Source organism: Peromyscus leucopus, chromosome 6 (genome assembly GCF_004664715.2).
Source record: "Peromyscus leucopus breed LL Stock chromosome 6, UCI_PerLeu_2.1, whole genome shotgun sequence".
Taxonomy (NCBI): domain Eukaryota; kingdom Metazoa; phylum Chordata; class Mammalia; order Rodentia; family Cricetidae; genus Peromyscus; species Peromyscus leucopus.
Window position 1 is genome coordinate 123,853,663 of NC_051068.1, and position 15,587 is coordinate 123,869,249.

The window sequence follows — 15,587 nt, forward strand, 5'->3', positions numbered from 1 at the left end:
AGTTAAATTCTTGGATGCCCAGCTAGTGATGGAGAACTGATGCGGAAACCCTTGCATATCTGATGTCAGAAGTGAAAAAGAGAAAAAGAGCCCGTAGTAGCTTCCATCTACACAGTGTGAGGGGAGCAGGAGGGGCCGACTCTGACATTTTGTATCAACCTTCACGTTTGCCGCTGCACCCACTGAACTCAGGTGGCCGAGGAACTCCAGGAGGCAGGATGTAAGCTTAGGAAGAAAGGATACTGGATTCCCTCTAGTCTCAGAAGTGTGGTGGAGAACAGTAAGTGCATGCAACTGTGGACCATTCTGAAAGGATCTGCTGGCTGGGGTTCCATGAGTGAGCACGCAGACTGGATAGTTTCTAGGAGATCTGTACATGCCACCACCACCCCACCGCCCCCCTGTATGTGAGGGAGCCGTTTCTGTCTGTCCCTCTTCCCCTCACTCTGCCCTAAGTGCACGATATGTTCCAGAAGAGTTTCAGAATTCTGAGCTACAAAGACGCCACCCTGAGTTATGGATCTTTTTAAGGATTTAATAGACACTATATTTCAATTTTTGTATTTGTTTAGGATGGATACAGTAGACGTGGAGAATTCACAATCTACTCCATTTGGATATATTTTGGCAGCTGAACCTCATCTCAACACCGGAAGGCCAGCATTTTTGGACCCAATGGAAAAGCCTTCCTCAGCTTGCAAGGGTGGTGGTGTAGGGTGACCCTAGGCCCATCTCTGGACGTTACTAACTGAGACTTATTTTAAAGAAATTAAACATAAAAAGGCATCTTAGAAAACAGTGTTTTGAATAAAGTTTATAAAGATCTACACTTTGAACTAAAATTAATGAATTCTATTATCAGTTCTCATTTTTCTTCTTGGCAGATGCTGCCTTCAATTTTTAAACATTTGCCAAGGGAAAAAAAAAAGCCTTTTGCCAACACACATTAATGGGTTTGCCTGTTTCAGACCAGAATTCAGAAACGCTGCCAAGAAATCATTATTTGTCTTTGTTGTTATTTAATCTCAAGAATTTTATGTAAAAAGTAGGGCATAAAATTATTTTTAAATCAATTAATAATAATAAGGCTAGGCTATCACTCAGTGGTAGAATGCTTGCCTAACATATGCAGCATCCTTGGTTCTATTCCCAGAAACATGTGTGCACATGAGCATGAACACACTTGCACAGACAGAGATAGATAGATAGATAGATAGATAGATAGATAGATAGATAGATAGATAGATAGATAGAAAAGAGAGCAGACAGAAGAGAGAAGAGAGAGGCTAGTCCAATACAAGGAGATGTTCTTACCTGGTCCTCAAAAGAGAGAGCCTGGGCAACATCTCTTGGGAATCCATCAATAACAATGCCTTCTTCATCAGGTATCTGCATCAATTTTTGTTTTATCTCAGTAATCGTTGTCTCCTTTAACACAAAGATGAAGACCACAGTGTACTCCAGGCAGGGACAGTTCCCTTTTGCACAAGAACAAACAATCAGCAGCAGTACCTGTGGGGCCAGCTCCCCGTTGGTAATTATCTTGGCGATCAGACTCCATTTTCTGTTGCTGCTGGCACTGTGGATTTTCTTCCTCAATAATTCTCCCACTGAAATGTACTGGAATCCGTATCGCTCTGCAATTTTCAAACTCTGAGTACCCTTTCCACTTCCTGGGCCACCTGGCATTCAAAACAGGAAAGCCTGTGACTTTGCACAGAGAGACATTCCTTACATGACAACTACTTAAACACGTTCAGTATCTATTCCCTATGAAACGGAATCAGGCTCGTATTTCAGCATTCAACACGGGATCACAGTGCTTTTATCTTTGCCTTTTGCATAATAATCAGAAGTTGCTGGTGGCATAAATCACCATGCTCCTACATCTGCTTGTCAGTAAGATGGAAACTTACATTACTATAGGTAATATACTTCCAATACATTATCATTTCTTTTGCTTCAGTGGTTACTAGGGAATAAAATTTTAATTTGTCAATTAAAGAGGAAAAAAATCCCCGTGTTTAAAGAAAGCACCTAATTGACTAATTATCTACATTAAAGATTAAATGAAAAAACCACAGATTCATAAATCTTGAAGGGATTATTTTCAATTCATTATAGAGAACTACTGTGAACTAGGTGTTAAATAGAATTGTAATTCTGCTTTAGTGAAAGTTGTTCTAAAATATTTCCATTTACTGTCCCTTGAACTTCTGTCTCTGGTTGGTTGTCATGTTTGCAGATATGCCACCTAACTGTTATTTCTGAAATGGAAGCCTCCAAAATTAGCAATAGTAGAGAGCCTCACAGCTTGCTGTCCTACCTATGACGAGGATGACTTTGGGTCGAGGTCTCGCTGGGTCAAACACCTCGTACTCTTCTATCAGCTCTGCAGTCTCAGACAGGTCCGTGTCACTTTCTATGGAGAACTGATGGATGGGAGGGAGCCGGTCATATCGTCGATAAGGAAAGTTTGAGTTTTCAGGCATTACTGCAAGAGAGTGAGATAATTATGAAAAGGGGAAAAAAGGGCACAGTGAAACCCTTTTCACAGTTGACCAACTAGACCAGAAGTTGTATCAATTAGCCAGTCTCTGGAAGAAGGAAGGCTTCCTTAGTGGTCAGCAAACTTTTTTCTTAAAGGGGCAGATAGCTGATATTAGTACCTTTTGATATTGTTGCATTCTATATTCTCAATATTTAGTGTTGTGGTGGCTTGAATGAGATGACCCCATAGGCTCATATATGTGCATGCTTCGTCCCAGCTGATGAACTGTTTGGGAAGGATTGTTGGAGGAGGTGTGGCCTTGTTGGAGGAGGTGTGGCCTTGTTGGAGAAGGTGTGGCCTTATTGGAGAAGGTGTGGCCTTATCACAAGGAGGTGTGGCTTAGAGGTTTCAAAAGCCCACAGCACACCCAGTGTCTTATCTCTCCGTTTGCTGCCTGGGGATCAGGATATAAAGCTCTCGGCTACTTCTTCAGCACCATGCATGCTTGTCTGCTGCCATGCTCCATGCCATGATAATTATGGACTAATCCTCTGAAACTGTAAGCAAGTCCCCAATTAAATAATTAAATGCTTCATTTTATAAGAATTGCTTTGGTTGTGGTGTCCCTTCATAGTAATAAGACAGTACCTAAGATGAATATCTTTAATATTGTTGACTTACAGTGTAAATACATAAATATGAAGATTTAAATTTATATCTACACTGGCAACAAGCATTTGCCCCTTACTTCCAGATGTGTCTGTATGTGGAGGGTGATTTTAGTAGGAGGCTAAACTGTAGCTGTTTCCTCAGTTCTGATGTAATTCTATAGCATATGTGCTTAAATCTGATGGCCATACACCCACCAGGCAGAAAGGCTATGGTTCAAGTCTTTCCTAGTAAACTCTACAGCAGATCAAGGAATGTATAAATCCATCTGGGCTGGAGTCATAAGAAATGATTTTCGAAAGAGGCAAAGTCAGAAGTTAGAAAATCAACAGAGGTGATGAAACACAGGCAGCAGACCCCAGTTGGCACTCGCACATTAAAATGAAGAGTTGAAATACAAACCACACACGTCCCAGTGGTCCAGAAGACAGACCTGGCAAGCTCCAGACAGGCAGACAGATAGTATTAGCCATTGTCAAAATATAGCTCATAGCTTCTTCTTTTCTCATCCCAGGTGCTATTTTCTCACCCAGGATACAAAGAGAACCCTAACTACCAAACAACTCCTGCAGGAGGGAGATGGGCATCTACATGGCCTTCCACGAGGGCTTTCAATAGTTGATAAAGTGTCTAAGGACAGCACAATGCATCCTCTCCCAAGATGCTCATCAGCTGGAACTTTTCATTCTGTATTGATATAACACACTAAATCATTTTCCCACTGACTTACTAGACTGTTTGATTCCACTGAAGTCTTTAGAAAATATGAGGGAAGGCTATGTCATCGAGCATAGTAAACTGCTCTGCCTTAAAGTGAAATAATTTAAACATGTTTGCCAATAATTTGCCTTTGCTTTATGGAATTTTCATTTAGGAAAGTAATTTGCTTAGATGATGAAAATATTTTATGTTATGCAATAATTTGTCTCAAGACAATTGTATGTTAGTATACCATTGCCAATATGTTTGCAAAAATTCATGAATCACTATACCTCTAGAAATATTTAACTTTAGTGGGCAGTTAACAATTTTGTTGAATTTAACAACCTATTCTACCAATTATGGTTTACACCTAGGAGGAGGTGGAGCTACACCTCGGTGGGTGAGATGCTTTCCTTCCTGGCATGAGGTCCTCCTGAGTCTGCTCCCCAGCATTTAAAACAAAAACAAAGAATACAAAGGATAATTACTTCATAAGACAAAAATTTGTAATTATGAGATAGATGAATTTTGAAAATATTTTTATCTTCCTAGCATGTATTCCAGGTATAGGACAGCAAGGAGTAATATTTTCCTGACCACAGTCCATAGAAAGGTCTGTCTAATGATTAATAAAAATATAATTAGCAGTGCAATGGCTCCTGTGTGGAAAAGGAAGGATGCTGCTCACTCTGGAAATATCTTTGAAAGTGATATTTCTACTTTCCTCTTACTGAAATTCTTAAGAATTAGCACATCATGAGTTTTTCCCACACCACATTCAAACAAAATCTAACTGGGTCATGACTGATAAGACCACACAGACTTAAGCATTGTTTCCTTTTTATATTTATTGAGAATGAAATTGGTTTCATCCTCTGGGTATGCCTGAAACTTCTGTGAAACAGTATTTTTAATTAATTTTGTTATTTATTTGTGTATGTGTCTGTGTGGGGTATGCACATGTGAGTGCAGAGGCCTGAAGAGGCCAGAAGAGGGCAGTAGATCCCTTGGAACCAGAAATATAGGCACTTGTAAGCTGCTGGTCCTAAGTACTGGGAACTGAAGCAAGGATCTCCAGAAGAGGAGGAACCAGTCTTAACTGCCGAGCCATTTTTTTTCTAACCACACTGTAGAACAATTTTTGAACATAGCTTAAAATTGAAAATATAATTGTCTTGGTCACTGGAAAAGAATTAGTTTAGCTTCCCCTGATTGGAACTAATTTTGCATTTGCATACTATTACACTCACAACTTCCTTCAGCTGAGACGGCTGATTGACCCATGTCTGACAAACATACACTTCAGAATGAGATTGGATAACTATAAATTTGCTCCAACAAACTACAGCTTTCATTTCTCAGCTGCTCCTGACACAGGCAGCAAATTTGTTTCTGTGTCTTTCACCCAAATGACAAGGTAATTTGTTCAATAGTCACTCAGTGAATCTTTACTGAATGAACCTTATAAGCCATCCATGCACTTGTATAAACACACTAATATGGGCACTGCACTTGGAAGCAATATTAGTGAGCAACAGCTCTTTCTAACTAATAAACAAATGTTGAGTTATTACATACTAACTACCAATTTCATCTGCGTTCTGCTTGTGTATTTGGAGAAAGCTTATTAGAAATTTCAAAAAATAAAGCCATGGTTCTTAAATGTAATTTATGCTGCAAAATAATGAATTTGGTAATATAAACTTTCATTAAATTTACAGAAAATTGCCAGACCGTGTGTTGTTTTCTCCCTTATCACAGATGATTAGAATTAGTAGCAGAAAAAGATAAGTTCTTCCAAAACACTTATAAATCCAATCATTAAAAGTGCTCTCTCCAGTCTGCATGGTGTGTTTTGAAGAGACCTGCTCTCCCATGAGACGCCTACCATTCCACACACACATTACCATTTCTGAGGAAGGATCTCCGAGATTGTCCTCCATTCAGCGGGGGTAATGTCTTCTTTTCCTGGCTGACGAATGTGTCCCACTTCACCTTGTCACAGCCGCCTAGCTCCTTGACTTTCTGTAAACAACTTTCCAGGTACTCTATGGGGTGTTCAGGCTTGGAGCACATCAAGCCATTCAAAAGGCTCTGAAAAAACCATATATATACATAAAGTACAAATCAACTCTGTTCTGACACCATGTCCTAGTTAGCTTTCTGTTGCTGTGATAAACATCATGACTGCAAGTGTGGGAAAGAAAGGGGCTGTTTGACTTACACTCCCACATTACAGTCCGTCACTGAGTCAAGTCAGGGCCGGAACTCAAGCAGGAACCTGAAGGCAGGGACTGGAGCAGAAGCCATGGAAGAAGCCAGCTTGCCCCTCAAGGCTTGCTCATCCTGATTTCTTATATAATCTGGGACCACCTGCTCAGGGGTGGCATCACCCACAGTGAGCTGAGCTCTCCCACATCAATTACTAATGATGAAAATGCCTCACAGGCTTGCTTACAGGTCAAGGTGACAGAGGGGTTTTCTCAACTGAAGGATTGATCTTCCTAGGTGACCTAGCTTGTATCAAGTTGACAAAACCACCAGTAAGCATCAGCTTTGTTAAAATGTTATGTCTTATCTCTAAATTCTGGGTTGTCTTCAACCTTTTCATTTGTTTTCGTTGTTGTTTTGCTTTGATTTTTTGTTTGTTTTTTTCATTATACAAAATAATGGATTTCACAATGTTTTTGTACCTGTATGTCGCTCATTGCACTTTGGCCATGTTTGCACCCCCTCACCTCTCTTGGCTCCCCCTGTCCCTGGACCCTTTTACCCCGCTTTCAGGCCATTTGTGTGTGTAGTTGTCTAGATTGTAGCCACAAGACAAAATGTGCAGTGTTGGTCAGCCCCCCTTCCTCCTCCTCCCTCTAGTCTCCTCCTCCCCACAAACAGTTCCTTCTGTTTTCACTTCATTTCTTATTTGTTTGTTTAAATCTAGACTTTCACATTAGCAAAGGCCTATGGTATTTGTCTTTTTGGTCTGGCTTAGTTCACTTAACATGACCTCCAGTTCCAATCATATCTCCTGTTTCCCTGAAAGTTAATTTTGTTCTTCTGTAGAAATGGTTAAAACTCCATTGTGTATTTATACCATGTTTTTTATCCATCCATCTGCTGATTAACGTCTGTCCTAGTTATCTTTAGCTGTCAGTTTGACACAGTCCAGAGTCATCTGAGTGAGTCTCGATTGGAGGATTGCCTAGATCAGATTGGCCTGAGGCCATGTTAGTGAGAGACTATTCTAACTGATTGATATGGGAGGGCACAGCCCACTGTGGGCAGAACCACCCCTAGGCAGGTGGGCCTGGGATGTAAGAGAAAGCTAGCTGAGTAGAAGCCAGAGAGTGGGCCAGGAAGCAGCATTCATCCATGGTTTTTGCTTCAATTTCTGCCTGAGCTATTGACCTGGCTTCCCCTCATGATGGATTGTTACCTGGAAATATAAGTTTAAAACAATCCCTTTCCTTTCCAAGGTGATTTTGTTTATCTTCTAAGCTGAATCTATTTCTTGTATATGGTGAACAGTGCCACATTAAACATGGATGTGTGGGCATTTGTGTGGTATGCTTACATTTCTTTGAGTATCCAAGAGTAGTTTGGGGTCATACGGTGGTTACATTCTTAACATTGTTGCTTTTGAGACAGAGTCCCACATAACCTAAGCTGGCTTTGAACTTGCTATATAGTTGAGGATAATCTTTTCTTTATTAAGAAATTTTCTACTCACTTTACATATCAACTACAGATTCCCCCCCATTCCCTCTTCCCACTCCCCAGATTTCCCCCAACCCACCCCCCATCTCCACATTTCCAAAGTCAAGGTCTCCCATGGGGACTCAGCAGAGCCTTGCACACTCAGTTGAGGCAGGACCAAGCCCCTCCCCTTTGTACCAGGGCTGTGCAAGGTGTCACACCCTAGGCACTGGTCTCCAAAAAGCCTGCCCATGCACCAGGGACAGATCCTGATCACCCTGCCTGGGGGCCCCCCCGCAAACAGTTCAAGCTAAACAACTGTCTCCCGTATCCAGAGGGCCTAGTCCAGTCCTATGGGGGTTCCACAGCTATTAGTCCACAGTTCATGCATTTCCACTAGTGTGGCTGGTCACCTCTGCACGTTTTCCCATCATGATCTCCATGTCCCCTGCCCACAGAATCCCTCATCTCTCTCATTGGTTGGATTCCCAGAGCTCAGCCTGGTGCCTGGCAGTGGATCTCTACATCTGCTTCCATCAGTCACTGGATGAAGGCTCTATGATGACATTCCAGTCACCAAAGTAGACCAATTCAGGTCTCTCAACCCTCTCGACAATTGCCAGTAGCTCAAGGTGGGGTCATCCTTGCAGATTCCTGAGAATTTCCCCGGCACCCTGTGAGGATAATCTTGAACAACTGATTCTCCCAACTCTGCCTCCTTTGTGATAGGATTCCACATAGGATCTGGCTTAGGTAGTGTCTGGGCTTGAACCTAAGGTCTTCTGCATTTGAGGCAGGCACCCTACCAACTGAGCTATGTCTTCAAGTCCACTTTGAGCCAGCTCCATACTGATTTCTATAGTGTCTACAGTAATTTACATCCCCACAAGAAGCATATGAGGTTCATCCCCTGTGTCTTCTCCAGCACTTGCTCAATTTCTTTACCACTGCCTTTCTGACGAGGGGGTGGGGGTGGAATATCAGTGTGGTTAAGATTGCATTTCCCTCATGACAAAGGGTGTTGACCACTTTTCTCTTTACTTTCTTTTGCCGTTTAGATTTCTTTTGTGAACTGTCTATTCAATTCTGCTGTCCATTTATTGATTAGACGATTTGCTCTGTTGGTGCTTAATTTTACGAGTCTTCATTTAGCCTACACATTAATCCCTTATGAGGTGTATAGCTGGTCAATTTCTTTCTCCATTCTGTCTGCTGTGTCTTCACTCCACTGTTTCCTTTGCTTTACAGAGCGTCTTAATTTCATGTAATCCCATCTGTCAGTTCTTGCTCATATTTCTGGAACTACCAATTGTTTCCCCAGAAAGCCCTTGCCTATGCCTAGATCATGATGTAGCTCCCCTATTTTTCTCTAGTTGTTTCAAAAGTTCCATGTATTTCATTATGTGAGGACTTTGATCCATTTTGAATTTTTTTAACAAGGTAAGAGATGCATATCCAGCTTCCTTCTGCACGTGGATACCTAGTCTTCTGGAACCATTTGTTGAAGAGGCCAATGTTTGCTTTTGCCAACATTGTCAAACACCGGTGTCTGTAGCTTCGCGAGTTGATTTCCTGGCCCTCTGTTCTATGCGTTGGTCTCCATGTCTGGTTCTACACCTTTATTATGCTGTTTTTGTTGTTGTATATTTGAAACAACCAGGTATAGCAATAACCCCAGAATTGCTCTTTCTATTCTTTCATTTCTTTTAATAAACAACTTGAATTGAAATTGAGATTTGGTTGAGGATTTAAGATAATCCCTTAAGTTCTTGACCTGTTAGTTGTGTTTTGTTTGGTTTTGGTTTTGTATGTATGTAGCCTTGGCTAGCCTGGAACTCACTATATAGACCAGGCTGGTCTTGAACTTATAGAGAGATCCACCTGCCCCTGCCTCCTGAGTGCTGGGATTGAAGTCTCAACCACCACACCCAGCACCAGTGAGTTTTCAGCTCAGCATTCTCCGCCTTTCAAATCACAAGGCAACTGTGCAATTAAATACAGAAGACTCCCATCACAGCAAGTGTATCATGGGAGATGTCCCTGCCATTATTTATTTATTTAAGTCCCTAACATCTTATCCTGTCTTTACCAATATTTCTAAGCCTTAGCTCTGCTGTGAAGTGAATTTTATTTTATGTAATTTTTTAAATGTGTTTATTAAGAGCGTCACATGTAACAAATGTTCAACAAACGTGAGCTTTAGTTGTTATCATAATAATTATCACAATGCCTTTTCTGAAAACCTGGGCTGGCCTGTGACCCTTTCTTTCATGTTCCTATGGGACTCATGAAGAAATGAAAGGACCAAGCAGACACCATAAGAGGCTGCTCAGTCTTCTCTCAGAGACCAGGCCTTAGTTTCAGTTTCCTAAGACTCAAGCAAGCAGTTTCTGGGAGGGCCATGAACAAAAGACATAGCCCTTGCACTAGCTCCCTTTCTGCATGTACTCTGACTGTTCAAGGTTCAGCCAGTTGTTTACGGTCTGGGACCGCTCACCAACTTAGAGCTACGTGCATTGTCAATGTGAATGTGCAAAGCCAGCCTCCATGGCAGCTCAAGGACAAAGCCTGGGACTTGTCCAGGCCTGCCCCCAAATGATAACTGTAACCCCCAACCAGTAAATTCAAGGGTTACACACCCTCACCCAATCATATGATGCCAAGGCTTGTACCACCCTGTTTGCAAGTTTTCCCTTTAAAAACGCCTCACCCTGAGAGCTCAGGGCCGTCCTCCTCCACCTGCTGTGTCGAGTTTTGGACATGGACCAAGCCCAGGCATTGCTTGTTATCAATAAACCCGTGTGTTTTGCATTGGATACCAGCTCTGTGGTGGTATTTCGCAATGTGGCCACAACAGAAACATCCCACTTGTCATTAATATTGGAGCATTGGTTTATGTGTTACTCTCCCAAAATAGAAGATTTCATCAAGACAGAGTAGGCCCCTTCCACTTCTTACTTCCAAGCACCTGATACTTTCCCTAGTACAGAGTATATACATGTTGTAGTTTTGTGATTAGAACTGAAAGATAATTCCAAACTCAAGTCTAAGTGAGACTTAAAATTGAAGTCAGGGGCTGTAAAGATTACTCTGTGGTTAAGATGTCTCTGTTGCTCTTACTGGGGACTCAAGTTTGGTTCTCAGCACACACATCAGGCAGCTTACAGCTGCTTATTTCAGTTCCTGGGGATCTGACACCTTTCACCTCCACACTCATGTGACCAGACCCAAACACACACACACAGACATAGACAGAGACACAGACACACGCAGACAGACAGATACACAGATACACACAAGACACACACACACACACACACACAAACACACACACAGAGACACAGACATAGACACAGACATAGACACAGACACACACAGACAGATACAAGACACACACATAAACACACACAAAGACAGGCACACACAGACACACACATAGACATGCACCCGCGTTCAAACACACACACACAAATACACAGACAGAGACACACACAGATGCACAGACACAGACACAGATACACACACAGACACACAGACACACACACACTTAAAAATAACAAAAACAAATATAAAACTTTAGTATCAGAGATTTCCAAAATGCTAATTGATATGCAATAAAGCTCTACAGTATCTATTAAGATTATAGAGGGGGAAAGTATGGTCTTATTTGGTTTTAACTGGTGATGCCTTGCAGAGGCCAAGCAGTCCACATGCTCACAGATGGCACTAGAGGAACCAGAACGGTTAAACACTCAGGATTTTTTTCCCCAATGGAAGACCTGACACCTGTTCACCCAGAAGGCTGGGGTGGATGTCGTTGGATAACCTGGTGATCTGTTGTTAATTTATGGAGCCAGCCTTCACCAGAACCCCCCAGGATCCTGAGCATTCTCGGTCAGGAGAATCCATCCTTATGCTTCTTACAAACCTGTCCTTCCTAGGCCATTCTCCAGAGCACTGTCTCAGTCAACAGAACCCATTTGTGTGGCCAAGGCCACAGGCCTTCTCCAAGAGATGCACTTTGCAAAGGAGTTTGAATGCAGCCATGCCCAAAGCTTTGTTGTGACAGTTGCCATGAGGAAAAAGAAGCCACTCAGCATCACACTCCAGAAGACCGAACCAGCACTGACCAAGTCGGGCCAAACCTGAGTTTCCTTCTTACCTCATTTGGGCTGTTTCCTTGTCAGACACAGTGTTTGCAGGGACCCCAAAGTGTGTAAGTAGTGGAAATTAATACACACTGTTTTCCAAAAATTCTACATCTTTGGAAATGCTGACTCCTGGGAACTGGTCTGATGCCCAAAAATATTTTCCTTTAGAATGTTTCATGGAAAAAGCATAAATTATTCTCACCTACACATTACTAACATACAAAGCACACACCCTTTGGGAAAGTTGACAAGCCCCAACATAGTTTTTAATTTTTAAATTAGTATTGATCCATTTTCCCAAAATGTCAGGCAATTCCTGCTAGGTACATTTGTTTTCTGAAATCCTAAATGGAGTGGGTTTGGATTGCAGCTCCATCGATGAGTTCAGCTGCTGAGGGGGCAGAGAAAGTGTCATCCAGTTTCTGTGAGGCAGGTTAGCTTCCCACACTCCTGCTATTCTCTGGGCCAGAACCAGCGCCATCAACACACGAAGTCCTGTGTCTCACACAGACTCTTGTGCATATGCTCACTTATGTGGGGAGCACCACCTCTGTTTTTGGAGTCAGGAAATCATATTCAGGGATATTAGTGACTTGCTCAGCTTTGGGACTCCAAGACAGTTTCTCTTGGAAAACTCAGATAATCTTCCTTGTACATCTTAGAAAAACATGGAATGGGGTAAAAGAAAACACCAGATTCTTTGTAGCGCATTTATAATCCAACCAAAATATTAACATTTAAAACCCCGGTCTCTTAATGTTTACTTTCCCAAAGCTTAAGTTGTGTGGTTATATGCAGCGGGAGTGTTTCTGACCGGGAGACAAGCATTTCCAGCTTTCCTAAACAAAACCAACTCCCGAAGGGCACTGGGCTCCATCCACTCTTTCATTGATAATTTAAGATAATTAAGTCCTTTTTTCTAGTAGCCAGCTGCCCCAGGGTGATGATAACTGGTAGATGCTATTTCTTAGTTTCTGTGTTAACCCTCTGAAAATGTGAAGAATCTAATTGGACTTTTGATAGCATTCAGACTAATTGCCAAGCCTTTGCTCTAAGGTCCAAGATCAATACTGACATTACAAAGCTCGGTAGAATTAGGAACACAGCAAAAACAGCTGAAAGCGTTTGTTTTGTTTTTTAATTTAATTTTAAAGTGGAAGTACTTTTCAACTATGAATCTAGCAGATATCCTATGCCACTCAAAGAAATCTAAGAGGTCTCCTTATATATGTAGAGTTTGTTTGGTTGGTTGGGTTTTTTTTTTTTTTTTTTGGTGATACACAGATTCATTCATCTGTTACCTGACCTTTAGTGGCATGTGCTATCTGTGACTCTTTGGGTTTTTGGCAGTCACCTGCTTAAACTTTATATACTTAGAACAGTGTGGATCTGGCATAGAAAATCCATTTTAGACCTGAGGTTTTTGATGTTTGTGGTCTGTGCTTGTCGCATGGACAGTCAGGTCTTGCTCCCCTCTGGACTGTGCACAGCAGATTCTTCTCATTGTTCATATGGAATCACGAAGTCATGGATCTTCTCTCCCCTTCCAGCTCTTTGCTGTCCAGAACTCAGTCTCCTACACTGCTTGAGTGCCTCTCAGGTAAGCAGCTGACTTCCTTTTGGGTGTGCACTATTTTGAGACATCCCATTCATATGCAGAAAAGCCAGTGAAGAGCTTTGAAGGCTAAACAACTCCTTGCCATAGCTTGTTAGCATACATGGTGTAGAGTTTTGTGAACGGGCCATCCAGGTTTCTGTAAGTTACCTGGTACCACAGAAGAGAAACAGTTCCCACATTTTGCAATCAGAAGGCTCTCCTACGGATGCACCATCTATCATTCTTTCAGAAGTGTAGAAACAAAATTGGTTTCAGTCTTAACATTTATGATTAAAATTTCCGCTCTTCATTTCCATATTTACAAAACAAAGCAAAAACTCTCGAAGTACTGTAATTATGGCAGCCCATGTTAAAGACAGTTTTTTTAGGGGGAGGGGATTATTGCAGACATTATTTTCTTGAGAGATACACTTTTCTTTGAACAGAACAAACAGGGAAAAGAACAATGCATGGCCTTTAGTTTATTATATTAGTCTATCATTTCCTTTGAAATGGGAGGCCAGGTTTTTGAGGGCTCAGCCTATGAAGCCTGGCTTGGTGCCATTCTTCTTTAAATTTTATTTTGTTTTATAATCTAAGCCAACAGCACTTCGTTTTTAGAGGTGTTTTAAAATCGAATGTGGAGAAAAGAAAAGGAAGCAGGACTTCTCTCTGCGAAGGCCGCTGTGGCTTGAGCAAGGTTCCTGTATAGCTCGTACCTCAAGCCTCTTTCTCACACTGTTTAGTGTTACCGCATCCCCAGGCCCCCAGTGCGGGTGCTGCTGCTGCGCGCCAGCAGAGGCCAGCAACAGGAGTCGCGCCTGTCTGGCCGCTCCCAGTCCCACCCAGTCGTGTAGGTGGGCTGGGGCTGAAGGCTGAAGCCAGGAGGAGCGACCTTCCATGGAACCCACAAACGCGCTCAGGAGTTCATTGACTGGCGGCATAGACCTTCACCAACCCAGGAGGTGGTGCTGCACTTAATCAGCTGTGTGTGTGTGTGTGTGTGTGTGTGTGTGTGTGTGTGTGTGTGTGTGTGTGTGTGTTTCCCCTTCTCCATCTTCATCCTTCATCCCTCTCCTCCTCAAGCTGTCCCCCGGGAGAGTCGCCTCATCCATGCTTCCCCTTCCCTACAGAGTCCCAACTCTTGGCGCCTGGAACATTTAGGGCTCTGGACCCTTCAGTTTCCTGTCCTGGCTCCGTGTGGGCGACTGTACTCTCACCTGGCTTGACCCTCAGCCCCAGAGAGTGCCGCCAGGCCACGGTCCCCTGTCCACTGTGGGTGCCCATCTCTGAGGGATGCGCTGGGGGCAGCCTGCATCCAGAACCCGGCTTCAAGAGGGAAACTTGATCCCAAGATGCGGGTTTCGAAGCCCAGATTTGAAAGGGACCCTAGCAACCTGCGGGAAAGGCGACTTGTCCAGGGCGAGGGGATCGCTAGCTTCTGCGAGCACCTTCACTAGGTACCCCGCACCGGAAGGTGCGGCCAGGCGCTGGCCCTCGGAGCCCCGGGGTGGCCGCTGGGGACCCTTCCGCCACCCAGCCTCTTACCTCGAAAAGCTGAGGAATGTCCCTCCGGGCCAGGTACTCCTTGGCGTCGTTGGTGTTCATGGCTGTACGGCGCGTGCCGTGGGGCGCAGGCGGGGAGGCTACGGGAGCTGGGGCTGGCGGGGCGCAGCCCTCACTTGGATGCGCGCAGGCCGGGGTCTCGGCGACTCCGGGGCAGCTGAGCCGTCCGCGCTCCCGCCGCCCCCGCGTCCGCGCTGGTCCCCCCGCCAACAGCGAGCAGCCGCGGCTTCCCGGGCGCAGGCAGCGCGAGCGCCAGGGGAGGGGCGCGGAGGAGGACCGCGCGGCCGACGCCACCAGCCGCCGCCTCCCGGCTCTGCGCTCTCGGCCCGCGTCTCCCGAGCCCGCTGCGGCGGCCGCCAGTCACGCTGCGCGGGCGGGCGCGGGGGTGGGGACACGCGGGTTGCAGTCGCTCCCCAGCCCGCAGCACAGCCACGGTGCCCGGGAGCCAAGGACCGGGCAATTGGAACCTGATATATTTTCACTTCTTCACACACACCACACAACCACCACCATCACCACCACCACCACACCACCACACACACACACACACACACACACACACACACACACACACACACACACACACACACACACGTTACCCTGAGGTCTCCCAGGAGCTCTTCCCAGGGAAAATCCAAGTCAGAGAATTCACATATTCTTAAAGTTAATAATCTTTCAGTGATAGGGAGTTGGGAGTGGGGAAGGAGGGCGGGGGGTC

The 15,587-nt window shown here is 44.0% G+C and overlaps 1 protein-coding gene across 2 annotated transcripts in view; it reads right to left on the minus strand.

The window, feature by feature from the left end:
* Ak5 (adenylate kinase 5) overlaps positions 1 to 15,376 on the minus strand; it is a 198,722-nt gene extending 183,346 nt beyond the window's left edge. The window contains exons 1-5 of one of the 2 annotated variants that reach the window (XM_028879169.2): positions 14,852 to 15,376; positions 5,770 to 5,956; positions 2,327 to 2,494; positions 1,513 to 1,682; positions 1,315 to 1,428 (exon numbers count right to left, since the gene is read on the minus strand). In XM_028879169.2, the coding sequence (XP_028735002.1) occupies positions 1,315 to 1,428; positions 1,513 to 1,682; positions 2,327 to 2,494; positions 5,770 to 5,956; positions 14,852 to 14,911 (699 nt within the window). In that variant the 5' untranslated portion in view covers positions 14,912 to 15,376. The remainder of the gene's footprint in view (positions 1 to 1,314; positions 1,429 to 1,512; positions 1,683 to 2,326; positions 2,495 to 5,769; positions 5,957 to 14,851) is intronic. The other variant, XM_028879170.2, reaches the window with a different exon arrangement.
* Between the last annotated feature and the right edge of the window lie 211 nt (positions 15,377 to 15,587).